Raw genomic sequence first — 12,360 nt, 5'->3', positions numbered from 1 at the left:
TTATATTTAAAATCTGATCGACGAAAACCTGGTGAATAAATCTAATATTTTTGTTAGTGGGTCATTGACCATGGTTGATAATTTGAATAGATTTAATAATAAAATATCACTCATTAGGTTTTATAAAACTATATTTATTGTTGATTTGTAGAAATGTAATGTTTCTCTTTGTTTATATGTGCCAATCTCAGTAGAGATTACTTGTTTATTGTTATAGAAATTGATTCATTTAATAAATTCAAAATTATTTAATTCGTTTTATTTGAATATATTTATTTATATATATATATATATATATATATATATATATATATATATATATATATATATATATATATATATATATATATATATATATATATATATATATATATATATATATATATATATATATATACATATATATATATATATATATATATATATATATATATATATATATATATATATATATATATATATATATATATATATATATATGTATATATATATATATATATATATATATATATATATATATATATATATATATATATATTTCCCCAATTGTTGAACAAACTCATCAATACTAAGTAAAGTGAAGATGTGATTGTTTAAAGTGGTATAGTTTAAATTAAAATAGTTTTGATAAAAAGTTACAGTTTATATGGAATGCAAATTCGAGCAGCTGATGCCGGAAAGAGTTTTCTTCCAGATAAGATTATCGCAAATTTTCTTACTAATTACAGAATAAAACCGATTAATAGAAAACAATGGTAAAACCTTATCCCACATATTATAAAGTATGAATATCTCATGAGGAAATGTATGAATGTGGAAGAGGCGAAGAGAATGTTTGCAAAGACAGAGTGATGTGGCATTCTATTATCTCTGCCTACCCCTGTGGGGAAGCAGCGTGATGATTAGTTATGAATATCTCATTAATAATTGTGCCCTATATTTCAGTACTATGTTTATTAAAATCCAATAATACCTTCACCATGCCTTAATACAATTGATTATTGCTTTGAACCGATGCGGCGCACCATGCAAAAAGAAAGGTTTTGAATTTTCGTAGGTAGGTACTTTGTTGCAATATTCTTGAACTTTCTATTTTGAAAACGTCACTAATCAACTGGCAACACTTTTAATTCGGATTGTCAGTTTGCCTGTGTCAAAGCATACAATTAATCTTTGGTCAAATCAGTTTGTGGACGAAGCATCTAGCGGGTTCATTTGTAAGTGAAGTCGTCTGGATCAGTGTATAATCTTTGTATCCGAGTTTAAGTCTCGTTACAATAATGGAGAACGTCGAATTTGAACCACTAGAACCTTCGCTGAAAAATGTTATCGACCAAAAATCTTTACGGTGGATTTTCGTCGGGGGAAAAGGCGGTGTAGGCAAAACTACGTGCAGGTAATATAACCTATTGCACACATTAAATTAATATTTGTTTTATACCCGTGTTACTGCATGTTTGTTTTCACGTTGCAGCTGTAGCCTCGCTGTCCAGCTGGCTAAAGTAAGAGAGTCTGTTCTTATAATATCTACAGATCCGGCGCACAATATTTCCGATGCCTTCGACCAAAAGTTTTCTAAGGTTAGTAAACTTTGAATTAGTTATTGTTTCAAGAAAAATGACACGCAATTTAATCCCTACATAAAAGTATTGGGCTAATAACAATCAATGGGAATTAAAATAATTGTATTAATTATTGACATTGATTAAATTTAGCTGCATCATCTTATTTTTGTGAAATATAATTTTAAATTTAATAAATTGTTATTTAATTTTGTGAAAGGGGTATACTTAGTACCATCATCTCTTAGATAACTTATCTTATAAGCCCGACTAAAGTGGATGGCAAAATAATATTTTAATTGATTTATTTTGATGAAAAGATGTCGTACCACCCGACATTGTAACAATATTAACCCTTACTGTAAAGTTTTTTGGTATCTGATACCGAAACATTACTATTTAATTGTGCTTATATGATTCTGGTTTAATTATATTTAAAAGTAAATAACCAATAAGTATAACAGAGATATTGAGTATTGAGACTGTATATTCTTGGGGCCATAGCAGCGGCACTCGAGCAGTATGGCAAACCATGCATGTCGCCTCTATGGCGGCACCCAGTGCTAAAGGTTAAAGTTATCATATAAGTTTTTTGTGTTTATTTACAATAATACATTGTTTTTTTTTAATAGCATTTTATAGTTCTGTATCGTAGAACGGGGCTACTTGAACTTTGATGTGTTACTTGAGCCCAGTACAAAAAAAAATATTTAGATCTGTATTTGGTCTACAATAATGAACGTATCCTGACAATAAGTGTCACCTGTCAGGGAAACAATGAATCATGTAGATACATTCATTATTGTAGACCAAATACAGATCTAAATAAAAAAAAATTCAAGTAGCCCTGTTATACGGTACTCAAAATTATTTATTTTCTCTGATTTTAAATATGCAGTCTTTCCATAATATATAAATATATAGTTTTTTTTTAAATAGTTCACACTTAATGCAGTAAAAATAGTTTATATTAGCTCTAATAGTTTATATTATATGCTTAATATTTTCACTTGTTTGTACGGAGCCCCTCGGGAGTACAGGTATGTAGTTCCGAGTGGCCTAGCCATTGCTGCTTTCTCCTTTTACTCTTCCTAATTTTTTGTACCCAATATTTCTCCTCTTTTGTTCATTCCCATAATGTGGTATTGTATTTCAGCCTAAGCTCCTTCACTTAGGTCATCTGTACCTCCATTAAATATGTTTCACTCCTCTTAGAACATTGAGTTAATGTGATCAAAGATCAAGTTAACAACACCTCATCAAACTAATGCGGTGTCCTATAAATTGCTCTGTGTCAGGGTGACATGGGTCAAAGAAGAACAAAATTAAATTCATTTAATTTGTTATTTATAGCATTTCTTTAATAATAATAAAACCCTTATCCGCACCCCAATGGTGCATAGGGCACTGCTTCATATGAACACAGTGTTATCTTGATCGTTTACACACGAAGGAAAGGTGATCAGCCCTCCGCTTCAGGCACCAGTCCAGGGTAATATTGAATAAATATTACAGTGAAAAAATCACTTATATTTATTTTACCCCCCGTGGAATCGAACCCGAGACCTCCAGAACGGTAGCCGAGCGTGCTGACCATTACACTACGGAGGCGGACGAAATAATACAATTTAATACAATTTCTATACATTTGTGCTGAGCCTCTCCAAAAAAGAGACTGAGCTCTTGAACTTGGAGAGGGATATGTGAATATATATAGTATGTTGGTGTTTCAGGTTCCCACCAAGGTGAATGGAGTTGACAACTTGTTTGCTATGGAAATAGATCCCAATGCGGGATTAAACGAACTGCCTGAAGAATATTTTGACGGGGATGTTGAAGGCTTGAAGGTCGGAAAGGGAATGATGCAAGAGATATTCGGTGCATTCCCAGGAATAGATGAAGCAATGAGCTACGCAGAAGTCATGAAGTATGTTCCAAAAATATATATACTTTTTTTTAACTTCAATATTTTTTACGCCACATTATTTTTCAAGAGTAATTTCCACCATTTCACGAATTGAGAGACACGGAGTTTTCAGATTTTTTGACAATATTTTTGCTCGTTATAGCCGAGATGTAGCTTGTTATAACCGTACATAAATGAATGGAGAAAATCACAAACCAAAATGTCAATGAATGTTTCCTTGTTATATCCGAGATCTCGCTATATCCGTGCTCGTTATAACCGAGCTCGATTGTAGTTTTAAGTGTGGGAATAGTGCTATGGTAGTGATGTGTAGTATTGTTTGCATGCTGGTGTAGTGATTGTTCTGACGAAGAGACGGGTACTCAGTGACTGGTTATATACTAAAATTACTAACATTTTTGTAAAAATTACTAACCACAAAGTAAAGTCCTTAAATATGAATAATATTGAGAGTGTGTTACTTAAAATTAGTTTATAATCCATTGATTGTCCTCAGATTGGTGAAATCCATGAACTTCAGTGTGGTGGTATTCGACACGGCTCCCACAGGACACACTCTCCGACTTCTATCCTTCCCGCAGGTCATAGAGAAGGGGCTGGGTAAACTTCTCAAGCTAAACCACAAGGTAAATTGATTATTCAATATAACAAATCATTTCCGCAATAACTTGACTTGAGGCATCGATTTGGAAACTTACTGTAGGTGATTTTAATATTCTCAAGCTAAATTTCATATGTCCGCCTCCATAGTGTAATGGTCAGCACGCTCGGCCACCGTACTGGAGGTCCCGGGTTCGATTTTCAGGAGGGGGTCAAATAAATTTGTTTTTTTTTTCAATCTAATATTTATTCAATATTAGCTGATCACCTTTCCTTCATGTGTTAACGATCGAGTTAACACTGCGTTTATATTATGCAGTGTCCTATGCACCATCGGGTACGAATAAGGGTTTGAAGAAGAAGATATTTCATACATCTACTAAACTTCACCCTTGAGCTTATCTTTGTGAATATAACTTGTTTTATTGACTTGCGTCATCTGTCAATATAATGTTTTCATTGATATTAAATTATATTTCAGTGTTTTTAATGCATTGCCCTGGACGTGAAATAAAAGACCGATTGCATCATGCCAAGAGACATTACAATAAAAATATAAAATCAATTATGCTTGTGAATCAATTTTAAAATGTGTAAGTGCGTTTTCTTTTCAGATATCACCATTCCTGAATCAAGTGGCCACCATGTTCGGTATGCCCGACTTTAGTCCAGAGATCTTCACGGGGAAGATGGAAGAAATGCTCACACTCATCAAACAAGTCAACTCACAATTCAAGGATCGAGTGAGTTGTTGTCTATGCCTTGCGGATAGTTTAGTTTAATGCCCGAGCTAGTCAATAATGAAATCCATAAATGTCATTATGTTATTTTCCGTATTCCATTGTAAAGAGATAGAGGTTATCAAATACTATCCTCTCTCTATTTCGAAATAATAAAATTCCATCTTTAAAATAGCCCAATTCAGCAAGCGGTACAAATGTATTGTTATTATTAAACCATATCCGCTCCTTTTGTGGAGCATATGGAGTCCACAAACTGTCTCCACGCTTTTCTGTCGGCTGCCAGCTCCCTTGCATGGCTGGGTGGCGCGAACCTGATGCCTCGTAAAAGAGGCAAGCTTGATGGTGACTCTCGGGAAGTATGCGGAGTACATGGCCGAACCGACTGAATCGCCTTTTCTAGACGACAGTTGTGGCCAAGATTTGCTGCGTCCTACGCCTTATCTCTTCATTCCTCACAAAGTCAAACCACCGCATGCCTAAAATTCTTCGCAGATGTATTGAGATGGGAATATTTAAGTCTAGGTATTTATAGGTGAACCCCTCCGTGTTGTAATGCTTAGTGTATTTAGCTACCAGTCCTGGGTTCGATTTCCAGGGGAGGGGTGAAAATAAATATTAGTGATTTTACGCTACTATTTATTTAATACTACCCTGGACTGATCCCTGAACCGCAGGAGTAATCACCTTGCCTTCATGTAAGTAACGATCAAGATAACACTGCTTCAATACGATGCAGTGCCCTTTGCACCATTGATTGATAACCAAATAAGACCTGTCAATACCCTGACTTGCATTTTCCCGTCTCAATAAGCTCTTTGTACGTGTTGAAATATCTTTAAAATATTGATTTAAATAACTTGTAATAAGTGGAGCTAATTCAGCATTTATGAACAAATATTCGGTCAACCTGAATGTATTGTGAATCGCTTTTTATTTTCAAATGCAATAGGGATGGAACTTTGGACATTAATTTACATCAAACAGCTGTGTACACTATTCTTATTTATAATATTCTTTGATTCAAATAAAAGCAGTCATGATTTGTGTATCTAGTAACGAGAATATCATACATATGACATCAGTGTATACAGCTTGCTCTAAAAAATTTCATATTTTATTTGAATTTGCCGTTTGTTTCCATCTCACCTCCAATTAATTACCTTGTTTTTTATCATTTTGTTTTAATTCACAGGAACAAACAACTTTTGTGTGCGTGTGTATTGCGGAGTTCCTGTCGCTGTATGAGACGGAGCGACTAGTTCAGGAACTGACGCGGTGCGGAATCGACACGCACAATGTTGTAGTCAACCAACTTCTCATGAAGAGCCCTAGCTGCAACCCTTGCAACATGTGCGGGGCAAGACATAAGGTCCGTATCATGCCATGTCATAACAACAAATATAATTTATTATACCAAATTATAGTGGACATCTAAGTCATCTTAATGTGTTAAAATCTATTTATTTTTATATTCACATAAATGCAAATGCAATAATTTTAGATAAGTACATATGTATCGTGATGATTGTGCGCTATATAATTTGTAGTCAGATAACGAAGAATGTACAAAACTTTTGTTTGAGTTTTCGTGTTATTTGATCTCTTAAATTATTATGTTGTATACAGATGTTATATATAATAAATTTGATAACTCTAAATCTGTTTATATCAAGTATACTTGAGTAATAAAATTATATAAAATAATATACTCGGTAAAATGGTTGACACGCGATGTGCTTATAAAATAAATATTACCAAGTGTGTTCTGCAAAACGATATTGGATTATTATGTGGTACATATTTTCATAACTTTTTCCTTTACCATAGACTTTTTACGTACATAGAATATATTTTTAGAATTACATTCAGAAAAATATACAAAAAATAGATTACTGTAAATCGAATTTCATTAAATAACTATTAAAAACCTGTAATTTTTCATTTCAAAGTTATGAATATTTACAGTAAAAATACTTTGAACATTCAGATTTTATGATGAAACAAATGTCTATAAAATTACTACATATACTGTGCAATCACCTAATAATAAAAATGATTCAACTTAAATGTGCTACAAAATCAGAATGTTATTCTTGGCTTTGTTCAATATTTACTCTCTGCTCTTTGTACAGTGCAATAAATTAAAGTAAAATCCCACAGCTGTGATAATGTCAATAAATGAGTATGAATTAATCCATTTTGGATTATCATGTGCCGATGCTAAACATAAATATATGATGAATTAAAAAAAAAGTATTATTTACACTACTGTATGTACATTGTTTTAATCCATTGTGTTTTCAAAGTCACATTTGATTTCAGATTCAAGAAAAATATTTAGAGCAAATAGCAGACCTGTATGAAGATTTCAATGTTGTCCGGCTGCCGTTATTAGACCACGAAGTGAGGGGTGTCGAACAAATTAAAGAATTCTCTGTGAATCTTATAACTCCCTATGTACCCAAATAATAAAAACTATGTTTCTTATTTATCACTCGGGCTACCAACCCGACACCGTTATTTTAACTGCTTTTTAAAATGACAAATGTTTTGTATAAATTTATCTTTTGTTTAACTTCTATCGCATTTTATGTGGAATGCACGTTACACAATGTTGTCAGTGGGCCATTCAGTGAATGCTGAAGTGATTTTTTTTTTAAATGTATTCAGATACAAACTTTGAAGTTAATTTTTCATTATTTATTCTACATGTACATATACAGTTTCCGTGTGATAGTTAGCCACATTTTAACCAATGAATATCTGTAAAAAATATAATAAAAACACATTGTCGGTAAGGCACCATTTTCTATATTTATTGAAAAGATGTTGAGTCAAGTGATTTAAAAAATGTTGGATGTAGAGAAAACGGTCTCATTGACATGAAAAGATGTGGTATAAATTGAACAACTCAATTTTAGTCATGCAAATCGAAATGTAACCTCAAATTAAGACAGTATAATGTTTATATATCATATATAAATATGTTGTTGTTTTTTTTAATCTATTTTCTAAAACAGTAAAAACACTAAGTTGAACATTGCTAAAAGATATTAAATTTTAGTGTTTATTTGTATTCCATATTTTTTCTTTATTGTTATACCCACCACGCACTTGTCATTCCCACGTGGAATTTTTTTGTATATATATAACTAAATGAAATTTTTATATATTTTTTTAAAAGTACGGTATTGCTTATATGTACTAAGAACCCAAAATTATCATTATAATCGGACGTATTATAAAATGTGTAATATTAATATGCCTTCGGCACAGGAAAACCCACTGAGGCCACATAATTGTAAATTGTAAGTATGTGTACGAAGAAAAATAAATAAAATTTCACAAAAAAGGCCAATAAGTATGTTTGAAAAGGTCCACTCTCAATTTTTTTTATATATAAATGTTCAGAAATTGAAATAAGCTCGGTAAACATTTAAAAAAATATATCTTCCTTTGAACAGATGTTTATTATCTAGGAGGCACTGAAAAATTACATTTGTAATATTATCATTTTTATTCCAATGGTATTTATTAGTACCTTCCATTTAATTAGCATTTTTGTATTGTGTATAATATTACTAAACAATGTTTTGGTAATTGTTTTGAGTTAAAAGGTTTAGCAGATTTATAAAGGTATGAATTGCAATAATTGTTATTGCAATTCATACCTTTATAAATCTAGACTAAAAAAACTGCTGTTTTAGTATTGAAATACAGTAGCAATATAAAATATTGCTAGTTAAACAAATTGTCATGTATATTTGTAATAGCGTATGGAGAATACAACTATTGAATGTAATTAGTTTAATTTTAATTATTGAATGAATTAAATTTTAAATGTTTATGAGACAAGTTCGGAGTATGAATTAATATTGGAATGATGATTTATATTTTTTAATCTAAGCAGATGAATTTAGGAAAATAAATATTTGGATGATTTGTATGGATGAATAAAATTTTGGTTTCAGTTATGATTGGTTTTGTTTACATATTTGGAGGCCTGAAAGCACAAGTATCCACTTTTATAAAATAACTGAATTATTATTTAATTTTTTTATAAAATGTATTTTGTTATAGTAGTAAGAAATTACTAAATGAACATCAATAATTTATTATTACCCAATACAAGAATATCCAAAGCGAAATGTGCTCATTTTTGACAGGTGGGTATGGTCATATTTTATTTTCAGGCCTAGAATTTGCTTTTTCTTCTCAATATTGTCGTTCAACATGTTGAATTAAATTGTATGGAATTAAATTAATTATGAATTAAATTCGTGTACAATACTTGGGTTTTCGAATATTGTATAAATTCTACATTTAAATTATTCTATTATATGTTTACTAGGTAAGATACTACTACATCATAACTGGTTATTTAATTTCGCTAGAATTTGTGTAAGTAGAGAATGAGCTAAGAGGAGAGAGAGACGTTGTATCTGATATCACAGAGATGATGCACAAATATTCAACATGTCTGCTAAAACGATTTTGTGAACAAAGTGTGTTAGTGATGTGGTATTTAAAATATTTAATCCACGAAAACTATTTTTTGACCTTTTACAGAGATTTCATTTCCATTTGTGTCGGAATATTTCCTGGCATAAGAAAAAAAAACAGGCTTGTGACCTCATTACATACATTAATTACAGTGTCCATTTTGCCTGACAGTTAATGTCTAGAATTAGCTTATTTAATTACAGATTTTTTAAAAGAAAACTTGATAAGACAATAAATATAATCATATCAACATAAATGTATTTTTACCATTTAATGAATACAGACATATGTACTACTTCATGTTTAAAAAAAATGTTTTAAAGAAATTAACGTAGTTATGAGTTCTTACTTGTTTAAATAACAATTAAAAATGTTCTTCTCATAGTGCTGTAGCATGCTGAAGGTTGGCGATCGATGTGACAATTTTTTCTTTGCCTGCAGCTGCTCTAAACAGCGACTTATCACCACAGTGGAACCACTCTCTAGTTTTTAAGCCGTGGTATACTACCTTCCTATTCTGCATTTACCATCCACTTTGCCTTGTAGTACAATTTTGTATTTCTCGTCTCTCATAAAAATGGCCAAAGTACTCTAGTTTTTTTTTTGTGTACAAAAGCTAACTCTTCGCGGTTATTTTTAATAATAATTAAATAAGGTTCTATAATAATAACAGTCTACATGCAATCACATTGCATTTTTTAACATCAAGGCTCTAAAAAAATATTGTCAACATTAAATAATACCAGTATCATCCGTGTCACTCAATTATCCGGGGTTAAATCACGACTGTAAATTTAACAAGGAAGATTATTTATAAAACATAAATTATTATTCAACTTAATTTATTTATTTGTGTGACTATTATAGTCATAATATTGATATCATTAGAAAAAAAATTGTAAAATTTGTATCTCAGGCAATAAAGTTTGTTTGTCATATTGAACTACAGATTATAAATACCAGGTATATTGTACATAGAAAAACTTACTCGCTTCATAAAAATAATATTTAAAGTTGGAATCTATTATATTAGATTCACTGAAAATTTTGTATTTAAACTTGTACTTGGCATTTACTTTGTAGAACTCCAAATGTACTATTATTGATATTGATCAATAGTCTTCATAAATGACAGTGAAGTGTATGCTCTGAATGTTCTACTTAATAGAAAAATTCAGGTGTTTTTTAGCCCTTATCCGCACCCCAATGGTGCATAGGGTACTGCATCATATAAACGCAGTGTTATCTTGATCGTTAACACATAAAATCAACCCTCCGCTTCAGGTACTAGTCCAGGGTAATATTGAATAAATATCAGAGTAAAAAATCACTTATATTTTTTTGTGTTTTTACTGCTTCAAAAAAATTTGTACTTTGATATGGGTATCTTTTTAAAACAGTTTTATTAAATTTTTTAAACAATTTTGTTCGCCTTGCCCTCGCAAGGCGAAACAACTGTCACAAAAATAAATATATTCAATGAAATCATATAACGTGTATAACATGTTAGATTATGGAATTCTCAAAAGTAAATGCCAATTCAATAAATTAAGAATCACAAGAGTTGGAGTTGGTTTTGCAAGAACTTCATGAACCAGGGTGTGTTCTGTTATTTTGGCCAGATCAACCTAACTGGCGGAAAGTCAACATTTTGTTGCATAAGGTGTAAGGTTTATAATGTATTATTTAACTACTACAAGCTCTGTATATTTTACATAAAGGGTGGGAAAATAAAATACTTTTGCAATACAAGTTGTTTATTTTCTAACACTATCCTTATCATTCATCATTCACTTTGTGTAATACCACTTTTAAAAAGTGAACTCATTTATCATTCAATTTCTCAAAGTGAACGATGAATGATGAAGTGAACGATGGAGAGTGTTATATTTCTACATATACCACAAAGTTCACAAAGCTTTTAATATACAAAATGTGTTTCTTTTCTCCTTCTTCCTACTACTTCCCTTAATTAAACAATGAATTATTGAAATGAGCCAACATTAGCCGTTGCAAATATATTTAGAAAAGCCTAAAATTTTGATTTTTTTAAATTCAGTTATTTGCATGAAAGAAGAGTGGAATATTTTTATTAATACAGTAGGATAGAGTTTAAAAAGGAGGTAGGGGTGAAAGACATAACAGCTGTAAGTTGAAAGGAGATAAAGGGGGTTTATACTATAGGAGAGTTGAACGAGAATAGCAGCAAGGGCTAAGGCACTCGAGGTTGCATACCCATATTTATGACTTGAGACATACAAGCCACTAGAATTTCTTGTCTTTTTTTCATTGAGGTATTGATATTTTTATTCCAATGTACTTTATTAGCTTATTTACTTTCGCTGGATATATTTGTCTAGGTGTAAAATTTGTTAATATTTAGCCACCTGGAATTTTATTTGCTAAACATATTTTTTCATTATGAAATTTAAGAAACTTACTACACTTATTAATCAAAGAGGCATTCATTTAAATTGCGATGCAATATAAAATGCAATGCGTTTAGTGTTTTTATTTTGATATAAAAAAAATACCATGCATATTATACAATTTCGTAAGCCGGTTTACTAGTACCTAACAGCTAGGTACTGCGACGTTGCCAATCTCGTACACGGTTTATTACTTATTTTGATTTTTTTTTTAAATATGGAAGGCACTGCAGTAACAAAAAGTGTGATGCGCATATTTTTTTATCGTATTACTTTCTCTCTAAAATTTAGATGGCGGGAAAATTACGAATCACATAAAAATATTTATTTAGTTCGATGTACTGTCACTGTCAAATCTTAAAACCATCGGTTAGATCAGCGGACGAATAGATTCCGGCTTAATTTTTTTTTATTATTATATAATTATAGTTCACGTATGATCTGAACAACTGGTTTTATTTACCGGAGGTCATTACACATACTTCAATTGCTCCAATCCTACTCCGCCGTTTAGTATTCTGTGACTGCGCCGTGTGGCGGTCTGAACGTGAAACAAGTTAGTCTTTTAGTTTTAAAACTACAATATCTAGTCTGGC

At 31.1% G+C, this 12,360-nt stretch overlaps 2 protein-coding genes across 2 annotated transcripts in view; both read left to right on the top strand.

The window, feature by feature from the left end:
* The first annotated feature begins 1,184 nt into the window (after nt 1–1,184).
* LOC148312594 (ATPase ASNA1 homolog) lies at nt 1,185–8,189 on the top strand. The gene is made up of 7 exons (XM_088276404.1): nt 1,185–1,396; nt 1,475–1,580; nt 3,296–3,489; nt 3,986–4,115; nt 4,704–4,832; nt 6,025–6,201; nt 7,155–8,189. The coding sequence occupies exons 1-7, from the start codon at nt 1,281–1,283 to the stop codon at nt 7,299–7,301; spliced, it is 999 nt and encodes a 332-aa protein (XP_088132530.1). The 5' UTR covers nt 1,185–1,280; the 3' UTR covers nt 7,302–8,189.
* A 3,590-nt stretch (nt 8,190–11,779) lies between these two features.
* LOC148312593 (2-amino-3-ketobutyrate coenzyme A ligase, mitochondrial-like) overlaps nt 11,780–12,360 on the top strand; it is a 13,939-nt gene continuing 13,358 nt past the window's right edge. The window contains exon 1 of the mRNA XM_088276397.1: nt 11,780–12,360. This exon is cut by the window's right edge and continues 73 nt beyond it. The gene's annotated coding sequence lies outside the window, so the exon portion shown is untranslated.

This window comes from Brachycentrus maculatus, unplaced genomic scaffold, assembly GCF_059751285.1.
Source record: "Brachycentrus maculatus isolate JH-2025_06_01 unplaced genomic scaffold, ASM5975128v1 h1tg000038l, whole genome shotgun sequence".
NCBI classification, from domain to species: domain Eukaryota; kingdom Metazoa; phylum Arthropoda; class Insecta; order Trichoptera; family Brachycentridae; genus Brachycentrus; species Brachycentrus maculatus.
Note: the sequence above shows the minus strand (reverse complement) of the source record. Positions and strands in the feature narration are given on the sequence as shown.

Bases quoted from the DNA above. Each gene is read 5' to 3' on its own strand.
- LOC148312594 (XM_088276404.1), top strand. From the start codon at position 1,281: ATGGAGAACGTCGAATTTGAACCACTAGAACCTTCGCTGAAAAATGTT. The intron at 1,581-3,295 runs GTTAGTAAACTT...TTGGTGTTTCAG, and splicing joins TCGACCAAAAGTTTTCTAAG to GTTCCCACCAAGGTGAATGG. The intron at 6,202-7,154 runs GTCCGTATCATG...ATTTGATTTCAG, and splicing joins TGTGCGGGGCAAGACATAAG to ATTCAAGAAAAATATTTAGA.